General features: G+C 37.1%; 1 protein-coding gene across 2 annotated transcripts in view; it reads left to right on the top strand.

Moving 5' to 3' along the window:
• The window catches only part of PLOD2 (procollagen-lysine,2-oxoglutarate 5-dioxygenase 2), a 113,213-nt gene that overhangs the window by 13,252 nt on the left and 76,637 nt on the right, over positions 1-23,324 (top strand). For both annotated transcript variants that reach the window (XM_072618229.1, XM_072618228.1), the window contains exon 2: positions 20,562-20,653. In XM_072618229.1, coding sequence (XP_072474330.1) covers positions 20,562-20,653 — 92 coding nt within the window. The remainder of the gene's footprint in view (positions 1-20,561; positions 20,654-23,324) is intronic.

Genomic DNA, 23,324 nt, shown 5'->3' with positions numbered 1-23,324 from the left:
GAATTAAGCTGGAATTCATTAACCCTAACAGATCATAGAATTCATTAAGTTCTGTGGAAATCAAATTGAACCATTCCAACTGCAGATGTGTAGTACTATCTTAAATCTTTCAGGAGGAGTCTTTTTTTTCTTCCCTGTTGGGTCCCTGAGGATTTGGACTGCAAGGCTGTTGTAGCAGCTGGATTAAAGACAATATAGGCTCAGCTTTCCAATCAGTTTATCCTTATTTCTTGCCACAATATTTTCCCAAATCAGCTGCTGACTCTTCTTCCAGATTAAGGGTGACCCAGTTGGCAAGAACACACTGACACCAGTATAGATTTTACGTTACTCAAAATCAGCCAAAGGAATGAGAATTTTATGTTATGAACATTTGGTTTAAATAGATTTTGTTTATAGTCACTCCCAATCCCTTCCCCCCTTTCTGTAAAGCACTGATAGAGTCATGAGTAAGTAGTTTTGCTGACTCTGGGAGAAATAAACACTCCTTCCATGACCTCAAACTATTCAGTGAGATTAAAAGCCCAGGCACATTTGTGAAGCCTGGCAGAGACTGAGGGTCTACACATGGAAAAACTCAGTTATTTTATGGATGGACACATAGCTCAAGGTAAATCTGAATGTTGGATATTAGCTCCCAGGGAAATAAATTGTTTAGAAAAGATAGCATCTTTAAATTTCTGACTCTCTGCAGCTCTTACCGAACCTGTCCAATCATAAAGGAATCTCTGTGGGTAAGTTCTTTAATAGTGTAGTTACGTTGCTGTCCTTTACCAATCAATTCTTTTCTTTAGGGCAGGCATTTAACCCTTATTGCTATTTCCTAATCTTAGTTTTAGAGTCAATATTTTTATATTCATGGGATTATAGATTTAGAAGTAGCAGGGACCTTCAAGATCATCTATTCTTGAAGTTGTCAACCTGGGATACTTTATCTTGTTTTAAATATATTTTGATGACTATTTTAAATTTAATTTGTTATTTTAAATCAAGCAAGAGTATGTCTTCTCTCCCTTCCACCTTTTGCTCTTCATTTGAAAGAAAAAATGGTACTAATGATGTTCTTCACTATATTCTGCATCAGTTCACACAAAATTTCCCAGATTTCTCTAAAACTATCCTCATCATCATTTCTTATAGCTCGGTAGTGTTCTATCACATTTATATAATGGAAGTTGCTTAGCCATTTCCCAATTGAAAGATATCCCATTAGATTTCCATTTTTTAGTACTTCTAGAAGAGCTGTAAATATTTTTTGTATGTTCTTAGGGAGAATTTGTTTTACTTAGGAGAGAGAGAGAGAGAGAGAGAGAGAGAGAGAGAGAGAGAGAGAGAGAGAATGAGAGAGTGAGAGTGAGTTTTTGTATGTGCTCCTTCAGTTCAATTGAGGGCCGTTCAAGTATCAGCTGCCCTCTCTTCCTTTTCCATACAATTTTACCTGCACATCCCTGATTATATAAGATAATTCCCTTTCCTTTTCCTTTATCTCTCTCCCCTGAGCATATTCCCCTTGTCTTTTCCTTCCATCCTTCTAAGATAGTCAAGGTATAATCATTCAGAGACCATTGTCCAGTTAAACTTCCTCTCAGACCCGTTAGAGGATACATGTATCCTCTTACCATATTTGAATTAATTACTTTATCCTCATTTAGACCTCTCGTTGTTAATTCATATGCACCTTTATATATATATATATATGTCTATACTTGCAAGTGTCCATGCAGCTCTGGCTTTTCATGCAGAATGTTTGGAAGTTCCCTATTTCACCGAAGGTTTTCTACCCATTTGATTATTCTAAGTATGCCTGGATAAGTTATTCTTAGATGTAATCCTATTTCCTTTGTCTCCTGGAATATTGTACTTCAAGGCTCTTTCCTTTATAATGGTAGCTGCTAAATCATATATAATCCTGCCTGGCTCCTAGCTACTTGAATTATTTCTTTATGAATTGTTGCAAATGTTTTCTTTTTTGATTTGCAAACTCTAGGCTTTGGCTACAATATTCCTGAGAGTTTTTATTTTTGGTGTAGAGGAGGTTATTACCGTACTTATTCTATTTCCATTTTGCCCTCTCATTCTAAGGGATATGAACTCTATTTTTTAAGACTCTTGAAATATGTCTAGGCTCTTTTTTGTTTTTCTTTGTCCTGGTTTTCAGAGTCTGAGTTTTATTTTTCTTCTTAATTTGTTTTCAGTTCAACTGATTTTGCTGAGATACCTTACATTTTCTTATTTTTTCAATCATTTGATTTTAATATTTCTTGTTTTCTCATGGAATTATGGTCTGTTCTGATTTTCTGAGAGTTTGTTGTTTGGGCAAGGTTTTGTGTCTGTTATGCCAAGGTTTTAATTTTTATTCCATTTCTTTTCTAAGTACAGTTGACTGGCATCTCAAGGTTACGTATCTAGCCACCTCAGCTGAGCACTAGGAAGTAAGTTAAAAAACAGAAGCCTTTATGCTTTCAATTTGGGCATCACAAAATTCAAAGAAAAGTCTGTCAGGCATTCATCTCATCTACCCCTATTAACCCTTATTAATTAATGACAGATCTGCTGATTGGCACCCATTCTGGCATCTTGCATGACATCTCCATGCCCCTGTATGAATCTGGTTGGGAATGTTCCCTTTGTCAAGATCCTGGCCAGACTCCATAGTGTTCACAAGACATTCCTGTCTTCCTCCATATGAGTCTGGCCTGGAAATAGTGACTCTGTGCAAATTTTAATTGAATATCTCAATCAGGAATTTGGATGGTACGTTTTCTAAATCTATTTTCAGGAGTTTAGGGAGGGAGGAGAAGTTATTGTACTTCTTCCTACTGCTCACCATCTTGGCTCCAATGCTAACTATATTTCAGTATAATTTATTTCCTTTGCTTTATGCATTTAAAACCTTATTCTAGGCTTCACCATATTGCTAAAGGGATCTGTGATACAACAAAAGATTACAAATTCCTTATCTAGTCTACTAACCCCCTCATTTTGTGACTGAAGAGACAGATTCATGGAAACTAAGTGACTTGGTTAAGATTCACCCAGATGGTAAAGATGAAAAAATGGGATTTGAGCTCATGTACTCAACAGCAAATCTAATACACTTTCCACTGTCTAATAATGTATCTGATTAAAATCTAATCTGTTGCCTCATTGTGGTATGAAGGTGACCCAGTGTTCTTGTAAAGCAACCTCAAGCAATTTCTGCCATGATATAAGGGCTTTGAAAATGGGCCTAATGTCAGATTTGTCTACTGTTCAAGGACCAGCCTTGCCCAGTTACTTTAGGCTTATAAACAGGTTATTGTAGAGTTGATGAGTTTTGGGTATATTTAGCTCTGATTCATTCATCATAAAATTAGGTAAAAATAATCTTGTAAACTCTTATGTATACTATAACTCTACCTGTGTTTAGTTATTTCTGCTTTGCATAATTGGCGCCATAAGGGGTTCCCTTGGCAGGACTAGACAAGGCCAGTTGTTACAGATTCTATGGTATATCATAGACCACATTCTAGTCATTTTTCTTTTCTTTCTTTTTAAAATTTATTTATTTTCCATTTTCAACATTCACTTCCACAAAATTTTGAATTTCAAATTATCTCCCCATTTCCCCCTTCCCCCTATCCTGGGACAGTGGGTATTCTGATTACCCTTTCCTCCAGTCTGCCCTGCTTTTATCACATTCTCAACCCCCCATCCCCTTCCTTTCTATTTTCCTGTAGGGCAAGATAGGTATCTGTACCCTATTGCCTATATATCTTATTTCCTAGTTACATGTAAAAACAATTTTTAGCATTCATTTTTAAAGCTTTTCATTCCACATTCCCTTCCGCCTTTCCCTCATTGAGAAGTCAAGCAATTTGATAAAGGTTATACATGTGTAGTGATGCAAAACAATTCCATAACAGTCATGTTGTAAAAGATTAACTATATTTCCCTCTATCCTGTCCCACCCTGAAATTATTCTATTCTCTTCTTTGACCTGTCCCTCTAGTAAAGTGTCTGCGTATGATCACCCCTTCCCCCAATCGACTTTCCTTTCTGTTACTCCCACTCTCTTATCCCTTTTCCCCCTGCTTTTCTGTAGGGTAAGGTAAATTTCCATACCCAGTTGAGTATGTGTGTTATTCCCTGCTGAAGCCAAATCCAATGAAAGGAAGGCTCACTTATTCCCTTTCATCCTCCCTTCTTCTCCTCTGTTGTAAAAACTGTTTCTTGCCTCTTTTATGTGAGATGATTTATGACATTTTGCCTCTCCTTTTCTCCTAGTATTTTCCTCTCAACATTTAATTTTTTTAAGATATCATCCCTTCATATTCAGCTCACCCAGTGCCCTCTGTCTGTCTCTCTCCACACATATACATACACACAGACATATGTGCATGTATACATATATGCACTTATATATGTATATATGTATGTATGTATGTATATAGATGTGTATGTGTGCACACACACACATATACACACACATAGATTCCCTCCAACTATCCTAATACTGAGAAAGGTCTCATGAGTTACAAATATCATCTTTCCATGTAGGAATGTAAAGAGTGCAACTTTAATAAGTCCCTTATGGTTTCTCTTTCCTGTTTGCCTTTTCATACTTCTCTTTGATTTTGCATTTGAAAGTCAAATTTTCTATTCAACTCTGGTCTTTTTAACAAGAATGCTTAACAATCCTCTATTTCATTGAAGTTCCATTTTTCCACCTGAAATATGATGCTCAGTTTTGCTGGGTAGGTGATTCTTGGGTTTCCATCCTATCCCCTTTGACCTCTGGAAAATCATATTTCAAGCTCTCCAGTCCCTTAGTGTGGAAGTTGCTAAATCTTGTGTTTTCTTGATTGTGTTTCCAAAATATTGAACTGTTTCTTTCTGGCTGCTTGTAATATTTTTCTCCTTGACCTAGGAACTATGGAATTTGGATACAATATCCCTAGAAGTTTTGCCCTGGGGATCTCTTTCAGGAGGTGATAGATGAATCCTTTCCATTTCTATTTTACTCTCTGGTTCTAGAATATCTGGTCAGTTTTCTTTGATAATTTCTTGAAAGAGGATGTCTAGGCTTTTTTTTATTGCTGCTTTCAAGTAGTTCAATAATTTCCCATATTCTAGTTATAATGTGCATGGGAAGTAGGATGATGATATATGACCACACATTAATAAGATGCTTTAGAGCCAAGAGGCACTCAGGCCAGCTAGTCTAAACCCCTCATTGTATAGATGAAAAAGCTGAGGCTTAGAGAGTTTAAGGGACTTCCATAAGGTTATATAGTCATAGTAGTTGTATAGATACTTATATACAGCTCTTAGAAGTAAATCAAGTCAACAAGAATTTATTAAATGCCTGCTATGTTCTGGGCACTGGGGGATATAAAACTCCATCTAGGAGCTTAGATCCACTGTCTCCAAAGCTTTATAATAAGAGAGTTTTCTAGGACACTCATAAGTTAAATAATTTGAACAAGGTCATATGACCAGTAGAGTTAGAGGTTTTGAATTTTGACACTTGAGGGTCTCTATCCACTCTGTCACACTGACTTATGTTAAGAGTTAGTATCGATAGAGTGCTTTAAGACTGGCAAAATTCCTTACATAAGCCAACTCATTTGATCTCAGTAATCTTGTGAATTAAGTGCTATTATTATTCCCATTTTACAGATAGGAAATTTGAGACAGAGGTTAAGTAATTTGTTCAGTATTCACCCAGAGAATAAGTGTCTAAGCTAGGATTCAAAATTGGGTCCTACTGACTCTAAGTCTAGTTCTCTTGCCACTATATTGTGTTGATTCTTCTTGCTTGTTTTCTTCCCATCCTCTTTGCAAATATTCTTGTTTTCTTTACTTCTTATCTGCTAACTGTCCTCCCATGTCCCACCACTCCATTTCTCAGGGGTCCCCCTCATGACTTGATCTGTTAAATTCATACCTTTGTCTCAGCACTCACCTTATTATAATCTCAGGTATTTTATAAAGACTCATTTCAAACTTTTAAAACAACAATGATGATGATGAAGAAGAAAGACATTTTAAAGTTTTGCAGAAAAAACTGGAAATTGAGGGGATGCCCATCAGTTGGGAAATGGCTGAACAAGCTGTGGTATACGCATTGTTGTTCATAAACTAAACTATTGTTCAGTACTTCTTAAGCTGAGTCAGGACTACATATGGGGATGTGAAGCGTTTGGCAGTAGTGAAAAGTTTCTGAATGCACAACCACCAAAAATTATTCAAAAATCAAACGTAATGAATTTGAGGTGTTTCTGGCAGCTCCTTGCCCCATGTGGCATCATGCAACTTCATTGTTGTCTTGGTTCTGAACACAAAACATACCCTCAAGAGACACAATGGCCAATGGCCAGTGAGCACTGTCCAAACTGGAAAAGGGGTGGGGGATAGAAAAAGTTTAAGAAGCCCTGATATAAGAAATGATGAGCATTCAGATTTCAGAAAAAAACTTCAGAAGATTTAGATGAACTGATGCTGAGTGAAGTAAACAAAACCAGGAGAACACTGTGTATGGTAACAGGACCATTGTGGAAAGATCAGCTATGATAGACAGTTCTTCTTAGCTATATAACGATCTTAGACAAATCTAAAAGATTCTTGATGGAAAATGCTAACCACATTCAGAGAAAGAACTGTGGAGTCTAAATGCAGATTGAAGAACACAATTTTCTTTTTGTTTGTTTTTTCTTTCTCATTTTTTCCCTTTTGTTCTGATTCTTCTTTCACAAGATGAGTAATGTAGAAATAGGTTTAATATGATTGTACATGTATAACTTATGTCAGATTGTTTTCCATCTTGGGAGGGGTAAGGGAAGGGAGAAAAAAAATGGAACTCAAAATCTTGTAGAAGTGAATGTTGAAAACTATCTCTACATGTAATTGGGAAAAATATTATTAAGTAGGGAAAAAGAAAAAAAGTAAAGGATTGCAGAACATTTTCTGTACATTATCTCCTAACAGCCCTAAAAAATCACTCTTGCAGATATGAGTATATCTTCTTTACTAATGGGAAACCATAATCTTCTCTTACTAAATATCAGAGGCAGGATTTGAACCCAGGATTCTCTTGACTCTGAGTTCACACTTTTAATGCAATAATGCACTGTCTTCCTGGTAATAGTAGGTTAGGAACATGTGTTTTAATAATGAATCAAAAAGATCAAAGAACTGAAGAGAGTTGGTCATATCACTGAAAATCTTAGAAGATTGCTCAAATGATAAAGGAAAAGGCCCCTTAAAGTTTGAGATTCATTGACTTAGATAAACAGTGCACAAATTAAAACTGTGCTTTCTTTGACCTCCCATCTACACTTTCAGAATTTTTATTCCTTGGAATGTATAAAATAATATTTTGCAGATTAATCATGATATTAATATTTTTTGAAAAATATACCCTCTTCCCCACTTCAATAATCAGACCAACATCTTAAGTAAAACTTTAGAATGTTTTTTAGAATAATGATTCTACCAAGTAAGTTTTTCTTTCAAACTATTTTAATTAATTACAGATTTAGTTATCCAATGAGGATTTAGTTTATTTTTACTGTATAGGTTTTTATATACTGCAGCTGCTTGCCAGTTCAAGATTTCATTACATTTTAAATCAACCATATGTTTCTCTTTCTTCACTTGGTTCAGAAAATGCTGGAGAATAGCCTACATTTTCCAGGATATAATCCAGAGAAAAAGGTCATCTGTTCTATAGATTACATGAAGTTAACCCAAGGATGCATACTTTTTTTGTGTCACAGAGAAAATACCATACCTCCTATAAAGGAGTATTTCCACGACAGACCAATTAGACTGGAATGGACGGCCTAGGCTCATCTTGTACTTTCTTATTCCCAGGCTGCTCTACACCTAATAGATCCTCAGCACAGTTTACTAGCATCTCAAGGTTACTTATCTAGCTACCTCAACCAGGTCAGACATAATTTACAGAGAACTAGAAAGTAAGGTGAAAAACAGAAACTTCTATGCTTCCCAATTTGGAGATCATGAAATCTAAGGGAGACAAGCTCTCCTCTCATTTATCCCCCATTAACCCTTGGGTTTGGACACGATATTCACTGTCTTATTTGTTTTCAGTAGTTTAAAAGCAATAAATGAGGAGAGAAGAGGAAGCAGGTACATGGACATTATTTAGTGCCAACTAACCGGTTGACAATGTGGGAAGACAAAACTATTTAAATTGGTATAAGGAGTTAAAAAAAATGGCTGGCTTGGATTATTTTGTGTAAAGGCCCCAATACATCAAGCAGCCATTACTTCTCTAGCCCTCTGCCAGAGGCAGGTAGAACTACGGGCAAAGAGTTTTGAATTTGGAATCAGACATCCCAAATGTGAATTCTCCCCATTACCATTCACTTTTGTCCTTATTGTTTTCTTACCTACAAAAAATGGGGTTGGATAAGATCGGAGGTGTCAAACACTTAGTAAGCGTTGTGACTGCAATGTTCCAGAGTTCTGCCCAGCCAGATTAAAATGTGATTGGGAAACACAGTAGACAAGTTAATAATTGATTTTCTAAATCAATACGCAATTTGCCAGGATACTTATATACATGCCTTTATTTGAGTTTGACATCACTGAATTAGATGACCTCTAAGATTTTGTCTAGCCTTAAATCCATATTCATAGTAATTACCATGAGCCTTAAAGGAAAGAAAGGAAAAGAAACAATGATAATATCAAGTATTCATTCAAGGGGACATCTTCTTTATCCACAGATGTTATCACTTTACCTTCTTCTTTTCCAAATTGAACTGGCTTTACTGCTACATTGATGAAGCAATTGATATTCTTGGAACAGAGCTAATCACTAATGGAGATACCATCACTAGACATAGTATGGTCTCTGACTTTATCAGTCAAAAAGCATATATCAAGCACTTATGTGCTGAGTAGAGGGGCAAGTACGTGATTCGTTGACTAGAGCACTGGGCCAGGCCTGGAGTCAGGAAGGTGAGTTCAAATATGTTCTCAGACACTTACTAGCTTTGTGACCCTGGGGAAAATCACAACCCCTATTTGACTCAGTTCCTCATCTGTAAAATGGAGACACACTGGAGAAGGAAATGACAAACCATCCCAGTATCTGCCTAGAAAACCCCATGGACAAAGCCCGTGAAATCACATAGATTCAGACACAACTGAATTATTGACCCCTAAGTAATGATAGTAGGTACTGGAAAAACAAAAGCAGAGCCAACATAATTCCTTTCCTCAAAGAGTTTATAGATTGTCTGGTGAAACAGCACATATCCATTTAAGTAAACACAAAGCCTATCAAAAGTAAATTCAAAGTTGTGTGTGCGCAGTGGCTTTAATAGCTGGAAGGATCAAGAAATGCTTCCTTTAAAGGCAACCCTTGAGCTGAACTTCAAAGGGAGCTAAGGATTTACTCTAAGAACAGGGGAGGTGAGGAGGAATACGTGATAGGCATGGAAATACCCTGTGCAAAAAGTCCAGAGATGGGAGGCAGACTATTGTGTGTGATAGACCATAGAGTGTATGAAGGGGAAAGGTATGCTGGAGTATGACTTTAAATGTCAAGCAGAGGAATTTTAACCCATAGAGAAGAATGTATCCAGTTGAAGTGGGTAGTCAGCAATCTTATATGTGTGTATATATATATATATATATACACACACACACACACACACACACACACACACACACACACACACACACACACACACACACACACACACACTACAGAAATCTATGAGGAGTAGAGAAGAAGCCATTAGGTTTGGAAATTAAAATGTTTGTTTACCCTTTTGGCTATTTGGCTGGGAAGTGGAAGAGGTAATGATATGATCAGTTGAAAGGATTGTTATTTGTTTTTTAATTTTTATTTATTTATTTTTGGTATTTTGCTTGTTTGTTTAAGCATGGGAAAAACCTAGGCTTGACTCTTGGATCTTACAGCCTAGGAGTAGAATAAGCTCTTAACTGAGATAGAAGCAATGTACAGTATTACATCATCAGTGCATTATAATAATGAATAGTTTTTCCCCCTCCTTTTCTATTAACCCTTTGCCTTTTTTCTGAAAGAAGGGTGACTTAAGTGGGAAAGTACTAGATTGAGACTTGGAATAAATAGGAAGTCTTATACTGTACTTTTTAAAGTTTTTCTTTTGGGGGGAAGGGAGAACACTTAAGTACAAAATAAGAGACAATGGTCCAATAGAAGTTCATCTAAAAAAAAAAAGATCTCAGGGTTTCAATGGACCAATGGCTCAAAATAATTCAACAATGTGAATGGTCAATAAAGCAGACACAAATTTAGGCTGAATGTCTTTTAGACATTCAGAAGAAAATCCTACTTCTTTTTGCCCTACTGGATCATTGTATTCAATTGTCCTTACCACTGTTTAGGGAGGGTATTAAAAATGGAGATGTTTATCCTTAGAAGATAATGATGATGCTTTCAAGTATTGGATATTCTGTCATGTAGAAGATGGATTAGGTTTGCTTTTCTTGGTCCCAGAAGGTGGAAACATCCAGCATTGAATGGGAGTTTAAATGAGAGAACGCAAATAAGGTAATGGCAAACTCCAATCACAACCTACCACCAACCATAAACTAACAGTAACACCTTTTCTAATGGTTAAAGGTGTTAAAAAATCAAATGAGGCACTTAGATAGTAGAGGGTGAATACTCTCAAAGGAAGTCTTCAAATAAAGGCTGGATGTCTACTTTTCATGTGTATTATGGAGAATAGTCTCATGAAGATGAAAGCTGCACTAAGGTACCTTATAATTCTGACATTCTGTGTTATAAGTTTCTTTACCAGCTTTGCTACTTAATGGTTGATTGGCCTTGGTCAAGTCCCTTCAACTCTTTGTGCCTCAGTTTCCTCATTTGTAAGATAAGAAGGTCTAAACCATATTAACATCACACCTTAGGTTTCTTAAAGATGATTTCCTTTGGAGTTCCACAGGGTAAGCATGTAGTGTGCTGTAGTGGTGATTATAAACTTGAAAAATGCAGTAGGAAATCTTCAGGATATTAAGAAGACCAGGCTGAAGGGAAGTATAGGAACATATAACAGTCAGCAGTCTGGAAGAAATCAGTAAAGTAGGAGGCTGAGAAAACCAAACCGAAGGGCTATATAGGACAGTGGTGCAGATGATAGGAGGCTTAACGTCAGTCAAGTCACGGTAAACACAACGAAGCATAATGAGCCAAAGTAAGACTTGGCCACCATGATGTCTGGGTGTTAAGCCAATGGTGAGCTGGGAAACAGGCATACTTAGATTCCAATAACTTGGGACAAATTTTCAGACAACTTAAGGGTCAGGTCATCCCTTTTTGACCTGTTAGGGAACTATATATCTGCTCTACTCCTTTCCGGATCTTGAAGCACCGTTCTTTGCCATGTCCAGGATTTGATGCCAAACTGCCTCTTTTAAAACAACCTCAGCCAGACATTTGTCTTCAGGTTGCAGATTCCTTTGCGGAAGCCCTTTTCTTTAAATGCAAGCATTAGAAATGATATCATCGGAGTTTTCAAATCACAGATGCCTTTTGGGTGTGAGGGTAAGCAATATTGTTTGTGCTTACTTGAATGAAAGCCATGAAACTATAATCACCGGGTCAGAGTAATCTCAACAAACTCTCAATTACATCTTGAATACAGATTTCTGGCATACACTATGTGTTCCCTAACACAGCATCTGGACGGCAGCTGGATTACTATGACCCACTCAGAGAACTGCTAATTATCACTATTTCCTTTTTCTTTCTGAAAGTTTCTGTTTCTGATCACTTGGAAGCCATCATGTTAAATTCCTCTGCCTGTAACAAGGGAAGGTTTTCTCCTTGTTATTAAAATGGAATGCTTGGTCGTGGAGCCTTATGAGAATAGGGTTGAGTGGGACCTTATAGATCATGTAACCTCCTATCCGTGCAGAAACAAGCTTTATATGATTCTGGATTGCTTTTCATCTAGCTTGTACTTGATTGATTCCACCATCTCACACAACAAACCATTACATCTTTTCTTGGAAAGCTTTTGCTCTTCTCATAATGAAGAGTCCAAATTCTTCCTTCTATAATGTCTATCCATTAATCCTAGCCTTACTCTAAAGACTGTTAGTAAGTCAATTAACCTTTGTAGTACCTATTTCCTAGTCTGCAAGAGATGCACAAGTAAATTCTACTTCATGGCGTTATTATAAGGACTCACTACAAGAAAGTGTGGTAGACATTTTGTAAACCTTAAAGTGTCACATAAATGTCAGCTATTTTTCAAGTTATTGTTACTTGTTATTGTTATGTTGTTATATTCTGCTATTGTTACTATTTCCATGTGAAAGGATTCACTTAACACAAATTTAATTTTTTTTCAATATGAGAACTCTTCAGATATGAAGACCATTATAATGTGCCTCACTTCTACCTGTCTTGTCCTGCCTAAACAGTTATTTTCGATGATGGTTTATTGAATGATAGAATTTCCTTACCAACCTGTTCCTTCTCCTTTGGATAGATTAATCTTTGAATTGTAGCATCCATAAATTAATACAATATTACATATGTGGCCTGGTCATTTCAGAGTACAGTAGTAGTATTTTCACGTCCCTTAGTCCAGACACAAATGCATTGTATCTTTTGGATAGTTACTTTTGGATAATGCCGACCTTAAATTTATCCAAAATCCATAGATTTTTTTTCCATATAACTTATTGTTGTCCTGTATTCCCTATGCTGTTCACATACTGTTGACTTTTTGACACTATTTAGAAACTACATATATTCCCACTAAAGTTCATCTTGTTTGCTCTTGTCCTTTGTGTTATTGGAGGGAGGAGTGCTTCCAGGCTTTTGGCCATCAGCCAATGTTCTTTCACTTTTTATCTACTCAGACTTCTGGAGGTGGCCCCTTAGGCAACATATTCCCTTATTTCTTCCCTCTGGGAACCTACTGCTCATAGCTTTTCATGGCTTTGCTTGGTGCAGAATTCAAGGAATTCAAGGCTTTCATGCTGAAATGGATGAAAGTTTTCTGGAAACATTAGAGGTTGGAGACATTTTTGTATTTTGAAGTCTTTTTGTAATTTTTCTCTTTCTTTTCAGTGAACTGCCCCATGAATCCTCTGCAGTCTACCTCACATCTCTTTGCTAGCCTCTCTCCTCATCTGAGTTTCAGTCTAGATTGCTTTTGAGTAATTCATGTCTTCAATTTCCCTCAGTCATTTCCCAATATAAAATTTATTATTTTGCCACCCAGATTATATGGCACTAGTTCGTTTGCTTCAGTGTTTGGGTGACTCATTAATTAGGAAAGCAGCAAGAAGAATGAACAAATCCTTAAAAGGTCTGGGTTTTTATCTCAATTCTGTTGTCCCCTCTCTGGCTTTTAGTTTTCTTTAAAATGTGGGGATTGAAATAGATAATCTCTAAGGTTACTAATATCTTTAAAATTCAATTTATTTTTTTAAATCTTGGCTGGGGAGTTGCCAAAGAAGAAACTCTTTTTACCAGTACAGATTGGAGTTTCTTACATACCGGTGAAATCACAGGTCTGCCCTTCCAGCTCCCATCCCCCCCTCCCCCCAAAAATTAGTCTGTCAGAGGATGTGTCTGTCACTTGGCTTTACCAGAGCACGACATACTTTTTCTTTGAAGCCTACCGTATGAGCTCCTCAGTTTATTGGCTTTCCTCTCTCACTAGACACAGTGTGTTCCCACAACTTCTCTTTTGTTAGAACCCCAGGTGAACCTGCTGCCTGGTTCCAGCACCAAGCCCCCTCAGAGACTCAGAGTTGGAAAGGATAGTGAGTCCATACACTCTAATCTATACTTTATAAAGCATGCTTTCTATAACATATTTAATGGTTTTCCAGGTTTTGCTTGAAGAATGTGTATGTGTGTGTGTACATGCATAATTTTGAAAGGATTGAGGGGAAGCTTTTTTATTTCACTTGCATTATTCCAAATTATAAAAACCAGATTCATCTATTTGTCTGTCAGTCTGTCTGTCTGTCTGTCTATCTATCTATCTATCTATCTATCTATCTATCTATCTATCTATCTATCTAGTTTATTTTTAGGACTGCTATCTATTTCAGTGTGACAGAACCAAGGACAGCTGTATTAACAGGCAAATACTTAAATCCCAGTTCTAATTGTTAGGAAGTTTTACTCCTTTCCCTCCTACCTCTCATCTTTCCTTTCTCATTTTATTGGTAGAGGGAGCCCCTGTAAGGTACAATTTTTTTCCAGTGCAGATTTATACCTTTACTTCACTTATAGGCTTAAATTGTTGCCTGGGACCCTCAGAGATAAAAAGTGACTTGCCAAGGGTCACAGAAAAAAAAAAATGTGGCAAAGTCAGGATTTGGACCCAGGTATTCTTGACTTGGAGGTCATGATTCCACAGTGGTTTCTTATTGAAATTGATTAGTTCACTGACCAACTTATCACCAAGACACCTAAGACAAAGCTACTTCATAGGAAACATGGAGTATCTAGACTTGTTCTCCTGTTGTCTTTAATGGGAAACCCATGGAATATGTTGTTGTTGTTTGGGGTTTTCTTGGCAAAGTTTCTGGAGTAGTTTGCCATTTCCTTCTCCAGCTCATTTTTCAGATGAAAAACTGAGGCAAACAAGGTTAATTGACTTGCTCAGGGTCACATATCCAAGTATCTGAGGCCAGATTTGAACCCAGGCAGACAAATCTTCTGATTTCCAGTTCAGTGCTCTATCCACTGTACCACAAATACAGAACATATATGAAACACATAGGAACTGTTCTGAAATTTCTACCTGGGCATGTCTGCTCCTTCTCAGCAATTTATAGGCTGAGAGAGTTGCATAGCATACTTGGCAGGCTAGCAGTCTTGTCCGGGGTCACACATTAGATATGCATCAGAGGTGAGACTGGAACCCAGCTTGTCCTGACTCCTGTGCCTTCTCACTTTTTTTATACCTAGCCTAAATTTATCTCTCTTTACTTCCTCTTCTTGTTCCTAATTGAATGAATGAATGAGTGAATGAACAGCATTTATTACGAGATTATTATAGTCGAAGGAATGTACAAAGCATAGTCCTTGTCCTTAAGAAGCTTACATTCTCATACGGAAGACATATGAAAGTGTGATCATCAAAGACGGCAGTTAATTCCTGGGAAATCATAAAGATAATGAGTAGGATACTAAGATGGTTCATTGATAGGATCCTTCCTGAGCACCCAGAAAGATATTCAAATGGGGAGAAGGGATGGAGAGTCATCAGCCAGGTGGTATATGTAGGGTGTGAAATGAAAATAACATCATTTCACAGAGCGTAGAGCTCTATGGCTTAGCTCCTCCCAGGCATAGTTTTTGCTGTCTCCTTTTTTCTGTGCTCTGAAGTTAAACCAAATATATATATATATATAAATAAACAGTCTTCCCCACAAGAGCCCTTCAAATGCTTGGCAACAATTCTGTCACCCTGCCCTGACAGATTTCCATGTTCTTTATAGCGACTCAAGATGGATGGGAAGTGAGAAAACAGAGTACAAAGGGCATAAAAAGGGCATTGACTTCATGCTTCACCTGTATCATTGAACTGGAAACTCTTTGAGGGAAGATGCCATGTTTTAATTCAATGTTGTATCTTTCAGCATAATATTCTGTACATTATGTGTGCTTGATATATTTGTAGTGTGGTCATATTCTATGGATTTCTTGTTAAAAAACAAATCTAGAAACCCCCATGACCTAGAATGACTATGCTTCTGTTTCCTATGAAGCAGCTTTATTCTAGATGGCTTGGTGATGGGTTGAGTCAATCAATGATCAAACTTTTATCAAGTACTTATTATATGTCAGGCACGGTGCTAAGCACTAGAGATTCAAAAAGAGACAAAAGTTAGTCCCTGCCCTCAAGGAACTTATAATCTAAGGGAGGAGAGAACATGCAAACAAATACATACAAACATATATATATATATGTGTATATATATATATATATATATATATACACACATACACACATATATATGTAGGAAAAATAGGATATAATTAATAGGGAAGGTACTGGAATTAAGAATCAGAATTAAAAGGGATTGTAAAATATGGAATTTCAGTTGGGACTTAAAGGAAGCCTGGGAAATCTGTAGGTGGAATTGAGGAGGGAAAGAATTCCAGGTTTGGAGAACAGTCAGAAAAAAATGCCTGGAGTTGGGAGGTGGATTGTCTTGCTCATAAAACAGCCAGAAGGCCAGAATCACTGAATCAAAGAATACAGTTTGGGGAGGAAGGTGTAAAAACATGGGAAAGGTAGGAGGGCACCAGGTTATAAAGGGCTTTGAATGCAAGAATATTATGGTATTTTATCCGATAGGGTGCCACTGCGGTCTCACTAATGCTTAAGCAGCGGGCATCCTCATGCTAAAGAGTTCAGGAGTCTGAACTGTTTTCCTAGACATGCTCTGGAAAGGAAAGTGTCAGAAGAGCTGGCCTAGCAGAGATTCAGTGTGCAGGAAAAGAGACATGATAATCCTACTTTACCCATTCTTGTTAAGGCAACATTTGCAGTAGCATGTTCATTCCTAGAAACAATGTTAAACATCTGGGCTATGTATGGGGCCAGAGGAAAGAGGCTGAATTTTGGACATTTTCATATGAAGAACTAATTTCATATGAAGAATTAATTGGGAATATTTTACCTAAAGAAAAGATGATTTAGTGGATACACAGTAGTCTTCAAATATATGCTGAATTAGAATTTGGAAGACAGATCAGGTTTGTTGAACCAGTCTTCCTGATCATGCAGATTTCTTATTTCACTTGAATTACTCCAAACTGTAAAAACCCAGATGGGTATATTTTTATTTTATATTATAGGACTGCTATCTATTTCAGTGTGACAGAACTAAGGGCAGCTGCATTATTAGACAAATGCTTAAAGGAAAAATGGTTTATAAAAATTCTTAATGAATTTCACATAGGTCATTCCGATGCCACTTTGGCTTTCAAAAATATAAAAGAACTGGCCAAAAACATCACATTTCTTTGTTATGATTTGATTTTGACGATAAAACTAGACTTGCTCCTGGATCCTGCACACATGCCAGCAGTTGTTTTGCTTTTGAAAACTTTGAATTAGATTTGTTATGCTACCAAAGGCGGGGACTAGGTGGCACAGGACCTGGAGGCAGGAGAGAACTGAGTTCAAATCTGTCCTTAGATCCTTACTACCTGTGTGATCCTAGGCAAGTTACTTAACCCTGATTGTCTCAGCTTCCTCATCTGTAAAGTGAGCTAGAGAAGGAAATGGCAAATCACTCCAGTATCTTTGCAGAGTCCCATATTGTTGTGTTCATTATTTTGGGGGGAAGAAGACCATGCCATCAGAGAAATGATGACATGACTTGCACTTGACTTTGTTTTGAGTGAAGGTGGGCTGTGAAAGGTCACCAGCCTCACTTCTCTTCTAGAGCCAACTGAATCCAGTGGTCAGACATTCATAAGGATGACTGGAGATGACCAAGGATGCATTGGGAAACCTTGGCCCCTTTAGGGCAAAGTCTATGCAGGTACTCACTTAGGTGGGGTAACACCCATTCATTGAATAGGCCTGTTTAAGAAGTAGCCAGGGCAAGGCCCCTTTAATGAGTCAGGAAAATACTCCTTTCATTGCATGGAGCCAAAGTTTTGCATTATTGTTTTCTCTCTATATGACTCCTGTTGGAAGATTAGAGTAAGAGTATAGATTATATGAAATTATATGGAAATGATTTGTGTTTTCTTCACCTATTTGGAGTTAGGTGGGGATGATCTAAGGATGGGGTCAGAGATTTGTTCATTTAGACTATTGCTTTGGGGGACAAAAGGTTATGAACTAGATTTCCTAGTAAGTTAAATACTACGTCGACCAGGGTTTTTCCTTCAGATAATATGCAAGGTTGGGAGGTTCGTTTCATGTCATGATAATGAGGCTGAATAGTTATATAATGAAAGCAGATGGCATTGTATAGTCTAATAATAGCCTTCATACAAATGCTTGTTTTTCCCTAAGAATCATATCTATTGGTTTACAAAAAAAAGAGCAAGATCCCTAATTGCAGTAGAATTCTAGACACTGTCAGAATAACTTCTATTTTTCTTTGCCTTCTGAGTCATTTGATTGGGTAATATTGTCTAGCCATCATTACTGTGTCTCTTAGTTATGATGAAATCTCTAATGCCAACCTTATACTGCAAATGGTAGGTGTAAAAATGTGTCTACTCAATGTCTGTGGTTACAGCTAATTCCCAAGATGTAGGAAATTTTCAATAAGAGATTCATCTAGTTCAGAAATGTAATCTGAATTTACAGGGTGGAAATTTTCAGTGCCAGACTTTCCAATCAAAACAATATGCTACTTTTGCTAGACAAAATATAGTTTTATTCATCCTGAAATTTATAGTTAATTTTTGAAGAAAAATCAGTTATGACTCATTAAATTCAACAGCGTTCTGAATTGCATTATTTTAGAGTAGTGTTCATATGAAAATATTACTCCAGAATAGTTCCTTCAAACTTGACCATGAATTTATGAAGAAAACAGAAAATTTTTTTGATTAGTTGTTTTTTTGTATGTGCAGTTCCCTGAAATAGTTCAGTGGAAAAATACTGATTTTGACTGAAGTTTTTTGGGGAAAATATAGTAATTATATTTTGGAGGGAAACCGTTTTTGTCTTATTCTGTTAGTATTATTTGGATATCTAAGTCACTTTTATTTTCTTATTCTTTCAGTATATGTGAGAGACCAAATACCAAAATCTGTTTTAAACTGGGTATAGTATTAGTGTACAGACTCTTGGATCTGGAACCAAGAACATATGGGTCAGATCCTTCTTTCACACTTACCATGGGTGTGTAAACTGAGGAATTCATTGTCTGTGTCTCAGACAACTCCCTTGGACTTACCCTTGGAAGTCATTCTTTGAATATACCTTAGATATACTTTGAATATACCTTGATGAAGAGATGAAGATGGTTCTTGTAGAAGATTTCCCTATCCTGACAAAATCACAGCTCTTTTGTGTGTGTGTGTGTGTGTGTGTGTGTGTGTGTGTGTGTGTGTGTGTGTGTGTATGGGGGGGATAATTAGAAATTCTTGAATCTGGGACAAATTCAGATAAGGGACAGTGGAGGAAGTATCATTGGATTGTTTCTCCTGGGGCTAGCAGACCAAAGGACATGATTTAGTTGCAGTTCCATATGGGTATGTATGGATACATGTGGTTTGGGGGATTAAATGGATCTGTGATTTTAGGTATGGAAACCCTTTCTACCAATCTAGATATTAACCCACTAATGATTTAATATATCAGGGTATCAGCAGCGTGGAGCATTTGAAAGTTAGATGGCTTGAAGTTATCACAAGCTGTAGTCTCCATATAAAGTACAAACACACATACAGGCATATGTACATTTGTGGAATGCATGGATCTGGGCATCTGTATGTGGATCATTTCTCAATTCCTTTGTCCCCCAAGTTGATGTGGACATTCCTGTCCTTAGTTTCATTCATTTATTTCACAAACTATTTCTTAAGTACCTACTATATGCATGTCACATTGCTACAAACCACCCATTTCCTCAAGACTCTTATACTGTAGGGGATATAGCTTGTAGCTAGGTGAGTAAATCCAATGAAATTTGAGGAGTGGGAGAGCACCAACAAGTAGAGGAGTCATGAAAGGGTTCTTTTAATAGATAAAAAGGGAGTTGATCCTGAAAAGAAGCTTGTGATTCTAAGAGGATGAGTTAAAAAGGACATTTTAGGCATCAGAGAGCCAACCACAAGCATGGAGGCAAGAGACATTACTCACTTCAAAGGACAGTAAGTAGATAAGGTTGGCTGGAAGGAGGAATTTGAAGGAAAGGAAGAGTGCCAATAGGTAGAGATCACAGGGAATGGTGGAAGGGGTTTTCTGTCTGGAACAGGACAGTGTACAAAAAGACACAGAGGTAAGAGGAGGGGACATCACAAAATTGGCGAACAAAGACTATTATGTGACCGTTACAGAACAGGAATATAATTAATTCGTAGCATACCAATTACTTAAATATTTTCAGAGAATGCCTGTGTTAGCAGAAGGAAATTGCATTGACCACACAATGGGCTTCAAGACTTGTTGATATTCATTTTATGTTTCATGCATAGGAAGGCAAGCACCCGATGGCTTACTTGATGTCCAGTGTTAGTGACAGAGTCAGTTCTTAGAGTGACCTGTGTGTGGACCGAACTAAAATTCAGAAGACTTCTCACTCAATGTTCATTGATGTCATGGATTTTTCCCTTTAATCTTATTTTGTTCTATTAAAATTCAAGCATGTATTTTGCCAAAGTAGCAAAATTAAATTAAGCTGTTATTTACCATTAGAATTTTATTTGCAGCACACTTTTCAGTTGAACAATGACCTTTGTATTTTGTTCGTAATCCGTGGCATTTTGATGACTCTAATGTGATCTGCAGTCATTTCTAATAAACAGTGAAATAAATGCATTTAGTTTAGCATCTCAGTACCCCTTCTAATGTTTTCTTCTCTGTTCGCAGATAAATTATTAGTCATAACTGTAGCAACCAAAGAAACCGATGGATATCATCGATTTATGCAAGCAGCCAAGTACTTCAATTATACTGTGAAGGTAATGTATACCCATTAAATTTACGGGAAATGTTGGAAAACCATGCCTCTAAGATAAAAATAACTGGGAACCAAAGAAAACAATCAAACATTAGTTGTTATTGGTTAATGTATAATCTTTAAAAAATAATGTTGAAGGACCTATTGGAGAGTCTTGTACACCGTAACAGCTTAATAATTATTCACAATAATAATTGACATTTTGGTTTAGGATTAGAAATCAGATCTTTGCCATTTAGAGTTATTATTTGAAATAATTTCCCATACCTACAGTGATTTCCAGTTTTTCTTTGTTCAAGAGTACCTTTCTTGGATGTTTCTGCACTCAGTTTGCGTTTGTTTCACATCAACCTGCCCCAACATTTAGCATCTTCCCTCTCTGTCAGCTTTCTTTTCTAATGTTGTCTTCCTCCATTGGGCTGTAAGTGCCTTGAGGGCTGTGACTGATTTTTTGTACTTCTCTGTCCAGCATTTAGCACATTTTTGTCAAATAGTTTCAGTCATGTCCGACTGTCCATGATCCTGTTTGAGGTTTTCTTGGCAGAGATGATAGAGTGGTTTGTCATTTTCTTCTCCAGCTCATTTGACAGTTGAGAAAACTGAGGCAAACAGGACTAAGTGACTTACCCAGGATCACATAACTAGTTAAGTGTCCGAGGCCAGATTTGTACTCAAGTTCTCCTAACTCAAGGGCCAACACTCTTTCTACTCTGCCACCTAGAATGAGATGTTTTTTGGCTATTGACTGTAGTTTAGAATTGAGAATGTAATTAAAAGGAAAATTATGCCTTGTATATTATTGTATTTTTAAGGTCTTAGTATAATTTTATTGTGAATGGACTTTAAAAAGTTACTTGTGGGGAATCATGTGTTAAAATGTATTTATAGGTATGACACATATACATGTATATGTGCATAAGTATATGTGTATAAATAATACATTTATGCATGAATATGTGTATACACACATATATCTATGTACATATACCCATATGCATATATATGCTTACACACACACACACACACACACGCGCGCACACACACACACATATATATGATTGATAGGAACTGAATCTGTAATTGTATTGATATAGGGAACTCCTAGGTTAGGGAAACTGCACAAGTGAAGGTCACCATTTTCTCTGCAGTTTAGAGTCTTCAAGAGAGCTGCCTCAGGCTCTGAGGACGCGAGGTGATTTGTCCAGGGTCATATGACCAGTCTGTGTTAAAGATACATGAGAGTGATGACCTTGCACAGCCCTCCCTCACTTAAATCCAATGCACTTGCAAGTCATGACATCACCTCCCTTATGTCATGGTCCTCTTTGAGAATTAAGGAGGAACCCCAACAAAGGCAGAACTTGAACCCTGGTCTTTGAAGCAAGCTTTGTATCCACTATGCTCCTTCACCTCTCTCTATGTCTCTATGTATATTTACTGGGTAGCTAAGTGTTTCAGGACAGCTAGGTGGTACAGTGGATAGAGCACCAGACCCAGAGTCAGGAAAACCTTAGTTCAAATCCAGTTTCCAACACTTACTAACTGTATGACCCTGGACAAGTAACTTAATCCAGTTAGTCTCAGTTTCTTTACCTGTAAAATGATCTGGAGAAGGAAATGGCACTCCAGTATCTTGGCCAAGAAAATCCTAAGTGGGCTTGTGAAGAATTAGACACAACTGAAATGACTGAAAAAAATATTTATACACGTACACACACTATGTTATGTACTTCCCACTTATAATCTGATACATTCCCTCTTGACCAAAGCAAGTATTTGTAACAGTTTAGGGCTTCGACATCATGGAAATATTTGGACATTATTTTTACATTTTCTGCCCCAAATTTCCTCAGTTCTTTAAAGATAACAAGGTGGGTTCTTCAGAGCTAGACTCCCAGAATCCCTTTCCTTCCCATAGCTGTGGTTTCTCTTCCTAAGCTGGTTCATTTTAACGATACAAACTTTCTAGCACAAAAATGCCCCTTAATAATACACCCACCCTACAATTGCATTTTGTGTCCTTCCTTCCTTTCTTTTTTAAAAATAATTTGTCTGCTTTATATGTTTCCCAATGCTGAATTTGGTTGGAGCCACATTTTCCCTTGGGTTATATAGTATTTTAGCTACACTGTGAGCTAAGAAGGCAGCATTTGTAGGCCAGCCTGCTAACCATTTTATAACTTTCTCTGTGGAGGTACTTTCTGCATTCCAGATAATCAAATGCAACTAGCTGAATAATTGATGCTAGTGAAATGAGCTGTGAAAAGTGTGGTATACTTAAAAGAGCATCATCCTAGGATTCAAAAAAACCTGGATTCTAGTTTTACTTAGTGCATTAACTTAGAAGCATTGATTAGTGATTCAAGGGACCTTTAGATGTTTTCAAAATCAAAGCCTTCATTTTTCTTGTTGTGTAATTGTGTACAATTCTTCATGACCCCTTTTGAGGTTTTCTTGGCAAAGATACTGGAGCAGTCTGCCATTCCCTTCACCAGCTCATTTTACAGATGAGGAAACTGAGGCAAGCAGGGTTAAGTGATTTTCCCAGGGTCACATAACTAGTAAGTGTCTGAGCTTAGATTTGAACTTAGAAACTTACTCCGGTTCATATAGTTCGTAAATGACTGATCTGGGAATCAAGCTCAGGTCCTCTGACTCCAAAGGTGGCAATT

The sequence above is a fragment of the Notamacropus eugenii genome, chromosome 6, assembly GCF_028372415.1.
Source record: "Notamacropus eugenii isolate mMacEug1 chromosome 6, mMacEug1.pri_v2, whole genome shotgun sequence".
Classification (NCBI taxonomy): Eukaryota; Metazoa; Chordata; class Mammalia; order Diprotodontia; family Macropodidae; genus Notamacropus; species Notamacropus eugenii.
This window is presented reverse-complemented; position numbering and strand designations above follow the sequence as displayed.